This window comes from Centruroides vittatus, unplaced genomic scaffold (genome assembly GCF_030686945.1).
Source record: "Centruroides vittatus isolate TY-2023 unplaced genomic scaffold, ASM3068694v2 scaffold_576, whole genome shotgun sequence".
NCBI lineage: Eukaryota > Metazoa > Arthropoda > Arachnida > Scorpiones > Buthidae > Centruroides > Centruroides vittatus.
The window spans coordinates 2,651,040-2,671,449 of record NW_027122713.1 but is presented as its reverse complement, the minus strand read 5'-3'; the positions used below and the strand labels follow the sequence as shown (position 1 = coordinate 2,671,449).

The following is a 20,410-nucleotide window of genomic DNA, read 5'->3' as shown; positions in this document are numbered from 1 at the left end:
AATAATTGTTTTGTTGTGAATTATAAGAGATTGAAGAAATCAGGTGAGTTTTCTGAGCTTTCTTTATAAGATATATTTTTGTGAATAAAATGGTTTACTTACATATAAACTTATTCAAGAAGTACTATTTTCATATAGATACGCTTTAGGATACCGGTATCCGAAAGCATACTGTATGCATTGTCTTGGAAAAATGATTATATCACAAATATTTATCAATAATAATTAAAAAATTGTGGTCAATTAGCAACTTCGGTAGTTATAGATTGGTTTCAAATTATAATATTCCTATAAATTATTACTAAATAATATATAAATCGCATTTGAAATTAAGTGGTACGCATATGGCAGTTCTCCTCTACCCATTGAGTAAATAAATATTTTCAATTTTACTTATTTTTTATATATTTAAAACTGATTTTTTTAAAATTTGAATTATAGATCAACCTCTAAAAATGCCCCAGAAAAAGAAATGCCGGCAATATTCTGTTGAATATGTAAAGTTTGGTTTTATTTCTTCGCCACAAAATAGCCAACTTCCAATGTGTTTGCTGTGCAATCAGGTATTTTCTAATGAAGCAATGAAACCATCCCGGATGATTGAACATTTAAAAAGAAAACATCCCGACAAGCAGGACAAAGACATTGAATATTTCGAAAATTTAAAAACGATGATTACCAAAAGAAATAAAATAACGGATGTATTCAAAACAGCAACCACAAATATAAATAAGGGATTGGAGGTGTCATATAAGATTTCACGTATAATAGCTCAAAATGCGAAACCTCATAATATTGGAGAGAAATTATTATTACCGGTTATAAAGGAAGTTCTTACCATGACTTCAGCAGATCCAGCCAATATTTTGTCAATGATTCCATTAAGTAATGATACCATATCAAGAAGGATTAGTGAAATGGCCAATGATGTCGAAAATCAACTAACTGCGGATCTCCAAACACGAGAGTTCACTATACAGTTGGATGAGAGTAGTGTACGGGATAGTGATGCAATATTAATGGCTTATGTTAGGTACAGTACATAAAGGATTCAAAAATCATCGAAGAAATGTTATTCTGCAGACATTTAGTCACTGATACGAAAGGCACATCAATATATGAATGTTTTAAAACGTATTTTGATGAAAAACAAATTCCTTTGAAAAATATATTGGCCTGTGCAACGGATGGTGCCCCTTCGATGGTAGGACGTCATCGTGGTTTTCTAACCATGTTGAAGGAAGAAAATCCAAATATCTTTACAATTCATTGTATAATTCATAGGCAACACTTGGTTGCCAAATCCATTGGCGGGAGATTACATGAAACAATGAATTTAGTAAAATCAATAATTAACAAAATAAAAGCACACCCACTTAATGATAGATTATTTCGGCAACTTTGCCATGAAAATGATGAAGAATATGAGCGCCTATTATTGCACACGGAGGTCAGGTGGCTATCTAAAGGAAGTTGCCTCAGAAGAATGTTCAACTTATTTGATACAGTCATTAGTTATTTAGAATCAACAAATTATAATTTTCCAATGGAGATATCTGTTTTAAAGAGTGACATAGCTTATTTGGCAGATATATATGCAAAAATAAATGAATTACTTTTGAAACTGCAAGGAAACAATGTGACCATAATTAAAGTGAAAAGTTTAATTATTGGTTTTATAAATAAATTAAGTCTCTATAAAAATAACATGGGTAGAAAAGATTTTTCTTTATTTCCCTGTTTAAGTAATATAATTGTACAGGACGAAAATATTGCAGTTTATTATAAGCATTTGGAAAGCCTAATTGTAGATATGAAACTTCGGTTTAAAGATGTTGAAAATATTCATATTCCTGATTGGGTTATTAATCCATTTAGTGCTGATCCTACTAATGCTCCTTCGCACATTCAAGAAATATTAATAGATTTGCAGGCAAATGTAGAAGCGAAACATTCATTTGAACATAGTACTTTAGAAGAATTTTGGATAAAAATTAGCAGTACTAACACATTTCAGAGACTATGGATAGAAATAAGACTATTAATCATGGCATTTCCAACGTCATACCTAGTGGAAAAGGGTTTTAGTGCGGTTTCTCAAATGCTGACTAAGCAAAGAAATCGCCTCAACATTTGCCAACAAGGTGACTTAAGATTATATCTGTCAAAATTAGAACCCAATATTATTAAACTTTGTCAAGATCACCAACCTCAAGGTTCTCATTAAAATTTCATTTAGTTTATTATTTCTTTGTTATGTTAAAATTAAAACACATTACTTTATGTATCTTACTTTTTTTGTAAATTAAATTAAATTTATAACTAATAAATGTTATTCTACTATTGTTCCTTTCAAATTTCTTTGGATATATCTTACTAACACCTAATGTAATCTACCTTATATTAGAGATTATCGTACAATTTTTATCAGTTAAAATTTATAGGGGGGCGAATTAAGAAGCGGGTCTTACAAAGGGGGCGTTTGGTCCAAAAAGGTTGAGAAACACTGGTCTAGACCAACCCAAAATGCATCTTTCAGAATGACTATTACAAAGATTTGATTTGTCCATCTGAGTGAAGTATGTTCCTGTATGATAAATCTTTTTAAATACATTTTAACTTAATGACAAACTAACTTGAACAGATTCCATTTGGCCGAGACCACGTTCCATTTTCCAGACACTTTATAGTCAGATCACCATCAGATCTGTATCCTGCTTCACAAACATGTGTCAGCTGATCTCCAAATGAAAACATTTCTTCGTGTTTAATTACAACTGTTTTGGGAGGATAATCGGCGGGAGGTGGACATGTTATTGCTACATCAGATATTCAAATCAATTATACATGGCAAAAAATTCTTGATTTATTAACATATTAAGAATATATTAAGATTTTACCTGTACAGTGTGGAATTTCTGGTTTCCATAATCCATTTTCTTGACACTGGATGCTTTCGCTTCCAACCAAGCTATAACCATTTTCGCAAGAGAACCAAATGCGATCACCAACTATCGGCTGTCGGATTTCAACTTCCTTCCATAGATATCCATTACGTGGTTCATTTAATTCATTGCAATGGATTACTTTAAAAATATTACTAAATGTATCATTTTGTTGAAGGCAATGTATATGTTTAAATCTATATATTTCATTACTGTTCAGAAAATTCAGTTAACATCAGATGAAAGAACTAATTATATTAAAATATTTCCTACATTTTAATAAGTTTGATCCTTGTTTTAAGCTAGGTCTATAAATTTTTTAAACTGAATTATTATAAATATGCTGTAGCAAATTGTACTTACTTTTACATTCTGGAATGTCTCCACTCCATTTTCCATCTGATTGACATTCTCTAGTATCTTTTCCAATTAATTTGTAACCTTTATCACAACTATACAAAACAATACTTTGGAAAGTATATTCTTCACCTTCAACAATTCCATGTTTAGGTGCAGGAGGCTTAGAACAGCTGATCGGCAAACAGTGGGGTATTCTGCCTATCCACTTGTTTTCCTCTGAACAACTAAGACTTTCTCCTCCAATATTTTTGTAACCAGGTAAACAGGTATAAGTGATGTAACTTCCGACTTCGTAATTATTGGATAGCAAATTGGTTGATTTGCTGTATTGAAAATACGGAGGTGGACCACAAAATATTTTTTCGCAATGGGTACTGGAAAATGTGTATATAAAATTATTAATTAAATGAAAGTTTAAAAGAAAAACACTACAAAAAAATTTTTTTTACTTGTTTATGTTCCATTCTTTGCCATCTTTGCAAAAATGTTTTTCTGATCCTATCAATTTATAACCATAATTGCATAAGTAGATTGCTGTCGAAAGACCCGGTTTATGTTCCACTTGAACTGTAGAATGATGGACTATGGGTGGATGCCCACAGTTAACTTCGATACATTGTGGCTTTTCTCCAACCCAATAACCATCCCTTTCGCATTCAAGTACACGGCTGCCATTTAATTCATAGCCATCATTGCAAACATAAGCAATTTTACTCTTATACATATATTGGATACTGTTAGATTTATTATTGGAAAGGAAACTTATTCTTCCATTCATTATTTCAGGTGGTGGACCACATTCTACAGGTATACACCTTGGAATACTTTGTTCCCAGTGACCATTTGCATCACATTTTAACGTATTTTTTCCTTGTAATTGATATCCCATGATACAGTTGAATTTCACAGTTTGACCAACTTGATGTGGTCCGAGAGGGGATATCAGAGTGTATTTATCATTATTAAGATTATCACAAATGTATCTATTACATGTTGGAATATCAGATGACCATTCTTTGTTTGGTAAACACCATATTTCTTCAGAACCTAAGAGTTGATACTTAGGTAGGCACGAAAATTTCACAGCAGATCCAAAAGTAAAATTTGTATACATTACAGATCCATAAGGAATCGTAGTAACAGATGAACAGTTGACAATCACACAGTTGGGTACATCTCCACTCCAGATTAGCTCGGGCATGCACATTCGAGAAGAATTTCCATGTAATTCGTATCCTTCATAACACGAATAATTGGCATAACATCCGACTGCAAGTTTGGGTACATAAACAGAACCATGATGAGGAGCATGGGGACGAGGACAATTTAGAGGATTACATTGAGGGCTTTCTCCTGACCAACTTTTATTGGCAAGACATGACCTCTCTGCAGGTCCTATTAAAGTGTAACCAGTGTAGCATTTATATTTAACAACAGATCCAAAAGTAAATTTCGAACCAATAATGTATCCATATTTTATAGCAGGTAATGGAAAACAGCTTGTTATGTGACAAGAAGGAATTGTAGAACTCCACGTTTCATTCATAAGACAAGTGCGTATAGCTGTACCCGTAAGTTCATATCCTTCTTCGCATCCATATTTTGCTATTGTTCCCACCATAAGACTGTTAGTTTGAACCCATCCATTATTTGGATTTGTCAGTTTTGTACATTCCAAAGGTTGGCAGTTTGGTTCTAAACCACTCCAATGTTCATTGTTTTGGCAAATCCGACTTACATTTCCGATTAATCTGTATCCAGTGTTGCATTCATACATTGCAATTCCTCCATAGTTCAAATTATCCCATTTAACATTTCCATGTGGTATTGATGATGGTTGTGAACATTTAATGAGCACACAATGTGGAGAGTTACCTGACCAAGAACCATTTGATAAACAAATACGTTTATTAGATCCAATCAATTTGTAACCACTATTACAAGTATAATTAATTTCGGATAGAAAAGTAATAGTTGAAACACTTACATTTCCATTTGCAATACTGCTGACATTATTGCAACTTACAGCCTTACAATACGGGGTTTCACCCGACCAGTGACCATCTTTCTGGCACGTACGCATTCTTTCACCTTCTAAATGGAATCCTTTTGCACATTTATAAATTACTCTTGCACCAAGTCGAAATATATCTGATTGGGATGCTTCAATTATCATGTCAGAATCTACAGTAATATCTCCTCTATGACCTAATAAAAAGCCCTCGTCTGCCTGCATGGAATCATCTTTTTGGTATTGCCTCTTTCTGATAGGTACTACAACTTCACCATTTTTAATTCGTTCAGGAATGGAACATGATACTTCTACACAAACTGGTATTGATGCAGACCACGTTCCATTCTCTAAACAATGCAAAGTTGACAATCCATGTAATAGATAACCATGATTACATTCAAATGTGATATTGGACCCAAATTCAAATAAGTTACCTATTCTGGTACCTTGAGCTATATCTAGTGGTTCGGGACAAAGTACTGGTAAACATTTTGGTGGTTTGCCACTCCATGTATTATCAATTTCGCATTTGCGGTAACTGTCACCTATCAACTGGTAACCAGGATTACAGTGATATGTAATGCTTGTTCCATATTTTAAATCAGTTGCAATAATCTGTCCATGATGAATAACTTCTGGAGAAGGACAAAATGTACCTATGCAAGAAGGATATGACGAATTCCAATTTCCAGTTTCTTCACAAAAAAGAACAGAATCACCAATTAATTCCCAACCGGAATTGCATTTGAAGTGTATTGTATTTCCATAAGTGAAATTCTTGCCAATGATTTTGCCAAATTTAAATTTGGAGGGAGCAGAACAAGACACAATATTACAAGATGGTATTTTTCCTATCCATTTTCCATTTGCATTACATTCTAGCTTAGAAGAGTCCATAATAAATCCTTTGTCGCACGCATAAATTGCTCTCGAGCCAATTGTAAAATTCTCTGTCATATGATGTCCATATTTTATAGGTGGAGGTTCCGCACATAAAATTTGTTCACAGTGAGGAACTGCACCGTCCCAACTGTGATCTGCTCGACATTCTACGTATTTAGAACCAATTAACTTATAACCATTATGACAACTATATTTTGCTTTTGACCTATAATTTAAATTATCGTATCTTACATAACCATACTCAATATTAGATGGGAGACTACATTTGATAGGTTCACAGAATGGTTCTTGATTACTCCAGGTACCATCTGGTAAGCAAATTCTATGCGAATCTCCTTGTAATGTATATCCTTTATGACAACTGTAAGTTATTGAATCACCAAAACTGAAAATAGAAAACTATTAATGATATTTATAATAATACATCCAAAATAAACTAGTTTTAAATGTTTAATACTGTTTTTGTTTCACTGTGAATGAAATTAAAATTTTAAATAATTACCTGTGATTAAACCAGACCACTTCACCATTTAATGGTGGTATCGGTGGAGGACAAGTAACTTTTGCACATATGGGAGGCATTCCTTCCCATTCTTTATTTTCTTGGCATGTACGCGATATTAACCCGATCAGTTCGAAACCGACGTCACAACTATATAAAACAACAGAACCCATCAAATTACTTTCTAGTTTGATATGACCATTGGGTAATTTAAGTTCATCATCTGGACAATATATAGGAAGACATTTAGGCTCTTTTCCACTCCACTGTTCATCTTGTTGACACACTCTACTTCTTGGACCTTCAAGTTCGTAACCTCTATGACAGGAATAAGAAATATGTGTACCAAACTTTGTATCCGGAACCATTATATCACCATTTTCAATTACTGAAGGTGACTGGCAGCGGATAGTCTCGCAGTAAGGTTCTTCGCCTTCCCAAAATCCATCTTCTCTACAAATTCTTTGACTCAGCCCTTTTAATTTGTAACCTTCATCACAATAATATTCAACAACTGATCCATACCTAACAAATTTGGTATAATTATAAAAACAGAATAGAAAGAAAACTTTTTCGAGTAAATTTAAATTACCTGACATCTGAATATAATAGATAGGCCTGCTGTACTTGCATTGGTTCGACACATTTTATAATTTCACAGGATGGATCATGACCATCCCATTTGCCGTCTGCCAAACAACGTCGCCGCTGGTTTCCCTCCAGACGAAATCCCACTTGGCAGCGATAATTAGCCTCTCCGGTAAATGTATTGTTTGTAGTTATGACTTCACCATTTTCAATCTGATTTCATAAAATTGTTTTGAGGAATGTAATTAAATGTTGTTAAATTGAAATAATAGTAATTTAATTAAAAGTAAATTAAGTTAATTTTTGTTAATTCAAAAATTTTTTATTTATTCTTGATGATTTCAATATTATAGATATAATTTATGAATATTTTATCTGTATATTTATTTACTAAATGCTAATCTTCCAAAATAACATATCAATTTGTTTAACAAATATATTTATTATACATGGTACTCCAAAAAGAATCCTACCATTTTAAATTATTGTAATTGTGTTAATTATTATCTAAGAATGTTGTAATGTACATTAAATCATTGGATAACCATCCAAGTTTCACGTTTGGCCATTATAATTTCTCAACACATGCATCTTGTATTGCACAGCACATATTTAAACAATACTCAAATTCTTCCTATGCTCACTGTGGCACATTTGTTGTCCTACAGCAACAACAATTCTATAACTCCTACAGATTACTCATGTTGCATAATGACAAGTAATTTTGACTTTGCAAACTGCAGAAAGCTAAATGCATTCTCTGTTGTGGAGTCACCATTTTTGTCTTTGGTGCTTCCAGGAAATAGTAGATGACAAGATTAAGAATTAACAATAGCCTTTAATACCTTTTTTTAAAGATATTTATTACAAATATACTTTATTACACATACATAGAATATTATTAAAATGAAATTATCACACACATGAAACTATTTATGCCTTATATATTCCTAAAATGCATTTTGGCTCCTGGTGTTAATGGCCCTCTTCAGTTAGGTGAACAACATTTATAAAATATAAGGCAAAAATTAATTTAAAGAATTTATTATAAGTATCACACTTACAAAACATTAGAATTATAAACTATTAACAATCAAAATGTTTAAAACCATACAGTCCCCTTAACTATCGATGGCTTTACAATTGCACTGTGAACATCTCAACGACATGGTGGGATATCTAAAATGAGGTGTAATTTTACAGATGTTGCTGTCAAAGATCTTTATGGCTTTATTACGTCTCGTACTCCACTGAACCCCCACTACCTCCTTCAAATGACTAAAAACAGACTCAGTACCGTATGTTGACCTTTCCCATTTGGAGTAATGTATTGAAACTTTAATACTTGCATAAACAGGCATAATACATTCCTGTATCACCATTTTAGTTGCATCCTGTGCAAGTCTTTCAGTTTTCTTATCCAATTGATAATTACCATGTTAAATTTGCTTGTACATTAACTTAATGAATGGCTCTGACCACTTATAGTTGGTTGGTTATGAGCTGATGGGGCTTGAGCTACTAGGCTATGCAGCCTCTGCCTAGGAATCATTTTGCCTTTGTAATTTTTGCCTTATATTTTATAAATGTTGTTCATCTAACTGAAGAGGGCCATTAACACCAGGGGCTGAAATGCATTTTAGGGATATATAAGACAAATAATTTCGTGTGTGTGATAACTCTTTCATTGTAATAACATTCTATGCATGTGTAATGAAGAATATTTGAATTAAATATATGACAAGATGCTTGAATGTAGATAGGAGATGAAAGTTGGATGGTTTTGCTATCAATTGGTATATATCACAAACTTCTAGAGTAATTATTAACATAATTACAGCAATTTAAAATGGTAAAATTCATTATGAAAAATCCTGTTTTAGAAAAATAAATTTTGAATATGACTTATTATTTTTACTTTTACATTTTTTGATTACTGTTTATTTGTCCTTTTTTTACATTACAATTTCTAACTAAAAATATTTTTCATTTAAATTTACATAGTTTAACACAGCAAAAAACGTTTGCTAGTGTTGTTTATTAACCTTTATCTGCTGGACTGTCTGGTTTTTTTTCCATTGCATAATTTACATATATTCAGTTGTATGGGTTGTCATAATTATATAGAATTAATTATTAGTGTTATTCATCAATTTATTTTTGAAATTGTGATGGCAGCAACATGGATAGGTTATCATAAGACAAATACAGTGGTGCCTCGTATAACGTACGCCTTGAATAACGGACTTTCTGTTTGGCTGTTACGTGACTCGAGCAACGAACTGGCTGCGAACAACGGACTTTCCGGCATAATTGGTGACTGCTCCATGGGTGTGTTTTTTAATAGTGGTTGCTCTGCGTCTCCGCTACTACGGAAGTGCGCTGCTGTTTGTAGGCATTTAGGAACGACGGTGAAAGAAAGAAAGATGGCGGCGCCCACACTATTGATAGTATCGTGATGGAGGAATCTATAATTCTAAAATATGAGCTTTAAAAGGCAAAAGAAGGGTCCCAATTGTAAAATTTAACCATAAAATGGATTATTTGTTGAAAGAGCATTCAAAAATAGCCTCGAAAAATAATTTGTAAAGACACTTACATCACCGCGTGCGCTAACTCGCGCTTTTGCAATTTCTAAGTTCTCATTCGTAAAACCACATAATGGACCCGGAAACAAAACTATTTGAGCCATGGAGGACGCCATGTTGCTTTCCACCGTAAACTACTGCTACAAGCGGCCATTTTTGCCGTTCGACGGCGCGCACTCCCACCGGAATTTAGGAATGCATTCCGCAGGAATTTTTAAACAGATGTTGCTCGTGCAGAGTTACGCGGAGGAATAAAAGAACACACCCCATGTTCATTTTTTTAATGATACAGTACGGTTATTTTATGCTGCGGAACGAATTAGATGTTTTAACATGTATTTCTATGGGAAAATGTGTTTCGTATAACGGACGTTTCACTTAACGGACGTGCACCTGGAACGGATTAAATATGTTATATGAGCACCACTGTACTATAAATCTACTTTTGTTGCATATGAGAATATTGTATTTTTTGTAAACAGTAAATTAATGAATAAATGATGTAGATGGAGATAAAAGTTATATATTTGTGGAAGTGCTGGGTTATGTTAATGGTTTCCTACATGCAAAAACTTACAAAGTTTTAGAAATATGTCTGAATTTATTCTGTGTTAGTGCACACAAAAAATCCAGCACTGAGTTGCTAACTTTCCTGACAAATAATAATTACCGTATTTTACGGACTATAAGACGCTACAGACTATAAGACGCACCTTAATTTTTAACCAATTTTTTTTTAAAAAATACCTATAAGACGCTACGGAGTATAAGACGCACCTGAATTTGGAGGCAATTTTTCGAAGAAAAAAGTGCGTCTTATAGTCCGTAAAATACGGTATGTTTAAAAAGCATTAAGATACATCAGCATAAAGTTAAAATTGTGTGTGGCACCATCTGTTACAAGATTTTATTTAAAATAATTTCTTAATCTTTATCCCAGTCTGAGATATTAAATGAAATAGACACCAACACATATACACAGGAAAAGTTCCATGGATACATATGTATGCATGTAAACAAAATGAGGAAACATCTCTAAAATGTACTGTAGAGTACATAGTGTAAGTTAAATTTTTTATTTTCTCCAAAATTTAATCAAATTATCTAGAACAGTGCTTTTTAAACTGTGGGTTGCAACCCCATATTTAATAATCCACGTGAATGAATGTGGGTGTGACAAAAAATGTAACAACAGTAAAATTCTGTACTGTACTGTGTTTATGTGAAGTGGCATTTTAGCATTGCTGATTATAAAATCAAAATGTCAGTCAACTCTGAATAAACACTGAAGATGATGCCCTGTGTCCCACAGTATCAAATATTTGGCCACAATTTAATTCTTTATGTAAAACTAAACAACCACATACATTTCATTAGCATGCAAATTTGCTTTCGTTTTTAATTAATGGTAATAAATGGTAAAATAATATGTATATCAAAGAACTGTTTTGGAATAAATTGTTTTATGATTTTGGAAAATGGCTGTTCACAGCCATCATGAAAGGCAATAAGGAAATAGAATTTTCCAAATATATTACTTTGCCAACATTATCCCTTGCATCACTACTAGGAATGGCTGTCATACCAGGTGGCTCCCCAGACCAGGCCAGCAGTTAGAAGCAGCGTGCCACACAAAGTGCAGTGGGAAGCATATGGGTTATGATAGGTTTGATAGGTTTAAAGTTCTCTACAATTTAACATAATGGTTGTCTGTTCCCAAACAGAACAGGATTTGTTGTTAAAGACAATATGCTGCCAGTCTGTAACAGTCCAAGATTCTCCATCATGACACCACCAAAAAGCTGGCAATGTTGGAGTGCTAACGGCAGGACATGCATACATATTTGCCTCTGTTAGTCACCTGCTGCAGAAAGAAGTTGCATAGCAAGGCAAGACTTCCACTTGTCAGTGGCTAGTGAACAAAAATATCACTGTAGCTGTCTGGGCATGTCTCATGATCAGACAATTATTTCTCCTGGTAGTCTGTTTAGGGTGTCTAGAGGCTGCCCACCACATTTGCATGCCTTCAACACCTCACAGATAAGAAAGGCCTAGATGGTGAGCACTTCAGCAAAACAGCCATCCTACTTCTCTCAGCCCAATGATGTAGATTTTTTCAAACTCCATAAGCTGTGTGTAATGTTTTTGACTGCATCATATAGACATGCCTGAAATTTTGAGATATCCAAACAACAGGTAAATTAAAAAAAAAAAAAATTTGTTCAGAAATTTTATTTAATTCTAACAGATAAATTAAAACTTCTGAACATATAATAGCAATTTTAACACAGTATGGTGGCATTACTTGGTGTGCAATTGGATTGCAACTTTAGTTGTTTATATCATGTCTGAGTCATAGCTGTATGCTGAGTAATCAAACAATTCTATCTGGGTGCATAACTTTTATCAATTAATGTACAGGGAGGTGCAAAAGTAAGTATATACAGTTGAGAATCTGAGAAATACAAATGTTTGGTGTTCATTATTATTATTATTTTTTAATCTTTTATTAGTTCGTATTCCTTATTTGTGATTTAATTTGTACATAAAAATAAATATTTTTTCTTTCTATTTTCTCCTTGTATGTTTTTTTCATAACAACACTGTATACCTACTTTTGCATGCCCCTGTATTTTAATACTGATTTCTTTATGTATATATATTTATTTATATTATTTAATTAAATTACAGTAAAACCTGTGTAAACCAGAACTGCGTGGTACTGAATATTTTTTCTGGTTTGACAGGTTTCTGTTTTGAACACAATGTTTTTAATGTACAAAATTGATGAGTTACGAGGAATTTTTCCATTTAGGCAGGTGCAGGTTTCTGTTTTGACGCTCTACTGTATATATATATATATATATATATATATATATATACAGTAGAGCGTCGATTATCCGAATCAATTGGGGACTGGGGTTGTTTGGAAAATTGATTTTTCAGATAGCTGATTATGTACGAAAAAATACATTATTAAAATAGTATATTAGTATATCCCAATAATAGTATATTAATACATCCCATGTTGAAATTTTTATCCGTTGCATGTCGTCAATGTTAAGCCTAACAAAAATTTAAATAATAATAATTGTGGCTATTGTATCATTAAAAATTATTTCTTTATTTTGTACAAACAAAATAAATATATTGAAAAATATAAAAACAAAAAAATTATACTTTAGAAGTTAATCTAGTATCAAAAATGTTCGATTCAGCATGACACAGTCTGACTAGAATGCTTTCGGTTAACCGATGTTTTGGTTGATCAGCTTTTGGATAATCAACGCTCTACTGTATATTTGAATTAAATTGCAAGTTTATTGACTCTTATAAGTATTCAATTTGATGGTCTAATAGATTGAATATTTTTCAAAGGTAATTTAGATATAATAGTACTATCTTGACCACAATAAATTGAAATTTCCACTTAAAATGAATTGACATATTAATTAGACCATAAGTTAATGACATTTTTTATGTTTGTATTTTTTCGTTGTTTACTTTTAATCATCTGACTTTCTACATTTCAAATGTTTATATTCTAGAATGCTATTTTTAAATTACTACTGCATTCATTCTTAACTTACATTCAAATTCTTGTTCTACCTGAAGAAGGTCAGTAAATATGGCAAAAAACATTAATAAATAAAATGTTTTGCTGCTTCTTATGGTTTTTTAGTCTGTTACATCTGTCACAGCAGTTTCCAATTTGGGACCATAAGCCTATTGGTCTTGATTTTATATGGAAATATTTTTGTAACATTAAGTCTTTTAAAAAAATAATCATGAACATAAATAAAAAGAAAAAGGTATATCTTAATTTTTAACTAGTATTATATATTTATAACAATAAATTATTAATGTTGGAATTAAAAACAAAAATATATATATATATTTTTTTTAATTCCAACATTATATATATATTTAATTATTCAATTTTAATGTTTTATTCTATATTTCAACCACGTGCATCACGTAATTTGAAATTTCCGTTAAAAAGCTGATAATTCGATAATAAAGGTATTCGATTTTTGCCTGAGGATGATGGTTGTAAACTGTTGAAAGTACTTGCGAGTATATCTGAAGTTTAATAAATCGCTGTTAGTAACACCACAACATGGAAGCGTCATTTATTTAATTTCTAAATGCTGGCGTGAAGTGTACTATATGTTCATTATATCTAGCAACTAACTCATGTCCAGATATTGTGATAAGTACATTGATATTAGCGAGAAAAGTAACAAGGTTTTGTTACTTTTCTTGCTAATGTCAATTGGGTGGAAGTAAAAAGAATCTTTTGTTATCTCAATTCGACAGAAAAGAAGAAACTTAAATTAGGAAATATTGATGAAAAATTAGAACTTAAATGTTATGTAAATGCCAACTGGAAGGCAATTGTACAGATTGCAAATTGAACACAAGATATTTGCTCTTGCTAAAAGGAAGTCCTATCCATTGGGTTAGTAAAAAACAACAGTGTAGCACTTTCGTCCACCGAAGCTGAGTACACAGCCTTGGCAGAAGCTACTGAAAAAACTGTATGGATGAAATGACTTCTAGAAGAAATAAATTTACCAATTACAATATCTACCAAAATATTTGAAGACAATCAAAGTTGTATTTGACTTTTAGAATTAGGAAAAGCATAACAACACATGAAACATATCGACACAAAATACCATTCTGTACATGATTTAAAGAATTTGGGAGAAATTACTGTATTCTATTGTCCGAGTGAACAGATGATGGCTGACTTGTTAACCAAACCACTAGGCATGAATAAGGTTAAGAAATTTACTCACAATATTGGAATGTATTAACAATCAATTGTTGAGGGGGTGTGTTGGAATCAACGATTGAAATTATTGTTAAATGCTATATGACATCATTACAGACAATGCATTATGTCGCAGCAATGTTTTGTAAACATTTTTCTATTACGTAATAAAAGGTTGGCGGCACTGTTAACCCCTTTGTGAGCCATTGGTGATGGTGACCTCGTTTCACTCTCCCCTTTTCAGCACTGACCTTCTGTGAGTCAAGGCAGTGTAATCTTTGTGTATTCTTTGTTTCTTTGTTACATAACCAGTTACGTGAGTCTAATCAGTTTTTCCTAATCTCCAACAAGCAACATCAAGTCTAACAATAATTAATTAATTACCTGGGTTGGACGACCACAAGAAACAGGTCTACAGATTGGCGGTTCAGGACCCCAGTGTTGATCTTCTAAACACACTCTAATGGCTTGACCTATCAGTTCGTATCCAATTTCGCACTGATATTCCACTCGGTGTCCGAAATGATAATCTTTTCCGTGAATGCGAGCATGTTGCACGTGGTCGGGAGGAGAGCATTCGATGGGCTCGCACATTGGCGTTTCGTGTAACCACTGGCCGCTTTCCAAACAAACTCTTTCCATTTCACCTTTTAACATATATCCAGGATGACAGCTGTAAGTGACAATATTTCCCACTGTCCAATCATTCCCGACAAATCTAGAATTAAATTGAAATTTATCAAGAATGTAGTCAGTCCAAACTTATTAAATACTATACATGTTTATATGAAAACACATTATATAATTACATATAAATATATAAACAAACAACTACTAACCCATTATAGATAAAGCTCAACCAATGCCGAATTATCGGGCTAGCAAATGGCTATAATAATATTAATAATTTAAGATAATTTGGTACTAGAGTTAGGCGTTAGGCACCATCTCTTGCTAAATTTAATAATTAGAATTTGGAACGGCCCGAAGCGGGACTCGAACCCGCAACTTCTGCTATCCGTGCAGACACGTTATCAGTTACACTACCTGGACCTTCGGTCCACTCTCCCCTTTCAGCTGATATAAGATTACCGTACGACCATCGACGGTCATTAATGTGTCTGCACGGATAGCAGAAGTTGTGGGTTCGAGTCCCGCTTCGGGCCGTTCCAAATTCTAATTATTAAATTTAGCAAGAGATGGTGCCTAACGCCTAACTCTAGTACCAAATTATCTTAAATTATTAATATTATTATAGCCATTTGCTAGCCTGATAATTCGGCATTGGTTGAGCTTTACATATAAATATAATTAGAGACATTTGAATGCAGATGGGGAGGTGAAACTTAGTTACTTTATCAATTGTGTATGTCATATACTTTTTGGATAATAATTAACATAAATACAGTCATTTAAAATGGTGGAATTCATTTTGGAATACCCTGTACTTGGAATTTGACCATTTTACTAGTATTGAAGTAAATGATACAGGTTGAAGATTTTTCAAAATTTTGAGTGGATTGAGGCAATGACTCTCTTAGCAATGACTTTAATGTTTGTGTGATGGTTAACGCCTCTGAAACCTCTCAACTGATTTAATTAATTTTTTGCATACAAAAAGAATCCATCTCGGTCTAGGTCATGATGCAAACATTTAAAATTTTGACTGTAACTGGAGATATACAACATCAGAGTTCACAATGCTAATTCTATGGGTGACAGGTCCAACCAACATGGGCAAACCTAGTTATCAATTACTGCTGGAGAAGAAAAAATTAACTGTAGGAAACTTGACCTACAATAATGTGTAGAATGTAGTATTTGTATAAATGTAATCCAACTTAAGCATAGGTGATGATATGGATACAGGTTTAAAAGATTCTAAATAATTTCTGGAATTGCAAGAGCAAGTAAAGATAACATTGAAAAAGAAAAAACTACCATATAAGACAAATGTGAATAAATTTGATAGACAAAGCAATAGGTAAAACTGGTATTTACCTTTTTATCTGTGCAAAAGCTGATTGTTTTTATTTTAGATATAGTAACATATAATTTGGAAAAACCAATAATGAATGAAAAGTTTAGAGAGAGATGAGGCAAAGAGCATAATCATAAAATGATTAAATATTCTCTCGTAAGAATAAAACTTCCCATAACTTCGATATTCTCACTTATAATTACGAATAAAAGAATATTGGGATTAAAAAGCAGTGAAATGCACAATGCAAAACAGAATATTCTTAATTGGAAAAGATAAAGAATATTAAAAAATAATTTTAACAATAACGTAAATAAATGCATTTAAATCTAACAAAGTTTTACTTTTGAAAATGTAACTCTCACAATTTATGATGGTTTTTCTGCAATGTTTTCTTGCCCTTTTTTATCTATATTCATCAAATAAATCATTACAAATGAATGATTTCTAATGGTTTCATGTTTTTATCTATAATATTTTAAAAGTTAATAAATGCTGTCTTTGATTTGATCTTTGTTATTCATTGATATAATACTTAGACTAAAGATAATAATATCAAACATTATCTGATTAACTTTGCTTGTGAAAAAGTTCAACTGTAAATAAATTTGGCATACTTTCCATTAGGGATGGATTCAGGTTGACTGCAGCTAACAGGAACACAAACAGGCGACTCTCCACTCCAGTCTCTTGTGGCTCGACATTTCCTTGATCTTATGCCCTTGAAAATTCATAAATTATTATAATTTTTTAAATTTTAAGAGGTATTCATCAGAAATTTAAAAAATTTCTGTGAAATTAGTTTTTTTTAACATATGTATTTTCAATTTTGAATAATGAAAAGTTTAATAGTTGTAAGACAGCACTGGAAATAGTATACTACAGTGGCGTGCTGTGACATTTGATGATAGGGAACCTGGTTTCTGTAAGAAACAGACTTACAGGGGCAATCAATTAATTGCACGTCAGGGCCCGTTTGTATTCGTTTGTTCGATAAGCCAGTAAAAACCGTACACTTCTTTAAATGTATTTTTAATAGATTATCTGACGTACTTAATAAATAACGAAAGTTCAATATAATTACCTTTGTTATTAGATTCAATAAATTCCCTATGCCCTCTAAATGCCAATTCTTGCTTTGAGAAAAAACATATAACATCTATTAATCGTAATTATCTTGTTATAATTTTCAATATTTATTTTATATTGTCTACCAATGTTAAATTCTATTCCGCTTTGATTTCCAAATTGCTTCAATTTTACGAAAGAATCGTCATTCATCATAAATTTTATTGTCAAAATGTTGAAATTTTTTCGTCGACGTATTTATATTTAATTTAGGCATTGGTCTTTCTCTTTTAATAATGTTTTCTTTTTCATTATACGGTCTTGAACCAAAACTTTTTTAAAATAAATTTTTGAATCACTAGCCACGATATAAGGGCTAGAATTAAAATTATCAGAAAAACTTACTTGGTAAAACAAAATGTGTGACAAATATGCATACCTAGTACAAAAAATTCTTCAATTGTATGAATATACTTTTAAAAAAACTTATAATTAAATATAACTTTGTGAAGAAACGTACATAAAAATAACAAAATATTCTTTACTTTTTAAATCTTAAAACAATCCACTTAGTGAAATAGCTCCCTACGAGTGGCTAATGAATGAAATCAGAGACGGTCCAGGTAGGTGTGTGCGTGCCAAATCCTGAGGGTGCCGATACCAGTCAATGTCAAATGCCTCTTTTGTCACATCACTAGTATACCTCAAAGGATGTGACAGGGTTGTTGTAAATTTTAAACATTTCTCACCATAGCTATAAAAATCTAAATATGTTAAAGTTAACAGATTGTCCGTCGTTCGATTTCTAACTAATTCGTTTTAGGACCAAGTGTCCACGGAAATTTCCAAAATTTACAACTTTTCGGTCACTCTCATTGAACTGGAAAAATTTCTGTCTTTATTACATCTAATATTATAAAGAGATCAGTCTCCACTGTACTCAGCAAGAGATTGGGTTCGGTTAAGCTTCTGTTTAAGGAAAATTTCGGTTCTTTCATCAGGGTTTTATTTATGTCCCTAATTCCCTAATCGCTTAATTATTTAACTACTTCTTAAGTAGAAATAAGTTGAAACTGGTTACTTTGTACTTGAATATTTGTAGTCTTGGGAAAAAAGTGGAAATACAAATTTTTATGACAACCGATACATAAATCGTAAATTTAAGGAAAATAAATTCTAGAGCTATTTTTGTACCTTGTATGTCTCATTCATTAAATTTAGTTGTAAATGATGCTGCCAAAGTAACAGTTAATTTTTTTAACATTATACAAGAATTGTACACGTTTTTTCTGCACCCCCTTACAGATGGGACATACTAAATCGTAATATCCGGTTTAACATTGAAATCCGTAAGTAATATAAGATGGGAGAGCGGAATAAAAATATCAAATATTTTAATGGATTTTTTAAAAGTCCTGTCAACTATACAGAACTATCATAAAAACATGCCAGTAAACTCCTATCGGTTGGGTTAAATAATAAATCTAGTCTATTCATTCACATAATACTGATTCACATAATGGGGCGAGGGCAGCCAAATATCTAGCAGGCAGGCAGCTAACAGCCCTGAACCGGTCCTGGATAGAAACATTGGAAGCGTTATACGCGTGTAGCATCCGGTGAAATGCGTGAGGTTGGTGCTCTGTAAAGCGTATGCGCCAATGCCTATAATCTCGCTGCTTGGAAGCTGGCCTGTTTCGACATTCCAGCTCTTTCATTCCACCACTAATATTCGAATATACAATAGCAATCTTATCGTTTTTTTCACATGTAGTATAGAATTTTTTTAATAAGATACATAATGCAGTTATAATAAAATATTAATTTTAATTAATTCAAAGTACGTTAAATTATAAAAATTTATATTTTAGAAAATACAAGGGAAGCGGCGCTTCCACCGCTTCCAATGACGGCACGCCACTGGTATACTATCATAATATAACACTTAAATGACATATTTTTACCTGCAATTCATATCCAGTGTTGCAGAAATACTTTGCAACATTACCAAATGTATAATTGTTAACTTGAATGTATCCATTTTCAGGAGTAACTAATTTGCCACAACTAACAGGTTTGCAGTGAGGAATAGGCTTAGACCAAACTCCATTTTCCAAGCAGCTTATTTCGCCATTTGACACAAGTTCATAACCAAGTTCACATCTGTAAGTTGTGACACCTCCAAATTTATGATCTCTTCCCTCAAAATTTGCATTTGGTATAACTGGAGGAAGGCCACAATTTACTCTTTCGCAACGTGGAATGTCACCTTCCCAACGACTCTTGATGGCACATTTCACAGCATTCAAATTACTAATCATGTAACCGTTATCGCATTTATAATAAACTACGCTGCCCACTTCAAATTTCTGTTGTTGACCGACAACTTGGCCATGAAGAACACGTGGAGGAGATTCACAGGATTTTGGTTGACAAACTGGTTGACTTTGATTCCATTGTCCATCATTTCCACAAATTAAATACGAAGCTCCATCTAACTTGTAACCATCGTCACATTTGAATTGCACTTTATGACTGGGTTTGTATTTTCGGAGAGTTGTTATGACTTTACCGTTTTCTAATGGTAAAGGTGGACTGCATAATATCTCTGTAATCAGAAATAAAACTTCATTGCTTTAATATAAAAACTAAAAAATAAAAATATGAAGAATTAACATTTG

The 20,410-nt window shown here is 32.4% G+C and overlaps 1 protein-coding gene across 1 annotated transcript in view; it reads right to left on the bottom strand.

Annotated features, from left to right (window-relative positions):
- LOC136989474 (sushi, von Willebrand factor type A, EGF and pentraxin domain-containing protein 1-like) overlaps nucleotides 1-20,410 on the bottom strand; it is a 111,686-nt gene that overhangs the window by 8,386 nt on the left and 82,890 nt on the right. The window contains exons 28-36 of the mRNA XM_067287629.1: nucleotides 19,694-20,337; nucleotides 17,279-17,382; nucleotides 15,065-15,398; nucleotides 7,317-7,525; nucleotides 6,725-7,249; nucleotides 3,755-6,607; nucleotides 3,309-3,679; nucleotides 2,901-3,086; nucleotides 2,637-2,819 (exon numbers count right to left, since the gene is read on the bottom strand). Coding sequence (XP_067143730.1) covers nucleotides 2,637-2,819; nucleotides 2,901-3,086; nucleotides 3,309-3,679; nucleotides 3,755-6,607; nucleotides 6,725-7,249; nucleotides 7,317-7,525; nucleotides 15,065-15,398; nucleotides 17,279-17,382; nucleotides 19,694-20,337 — 5,409 coding nt within the window. The remainder of the gene's footprint in view (nucleotides 1-2,636; nucleotides 2,820-2,900; nucleotides 3,087-3,308; nucleotides 3,680-3,754; nucleotides 6,608-6,724; nucleotides 7,250-7,316; nucleotides 7,526-15,064; nucleotides 15,399-17,278; nucleotides 17,383-19,693; nucleotides 20,338-20,410) is intronic.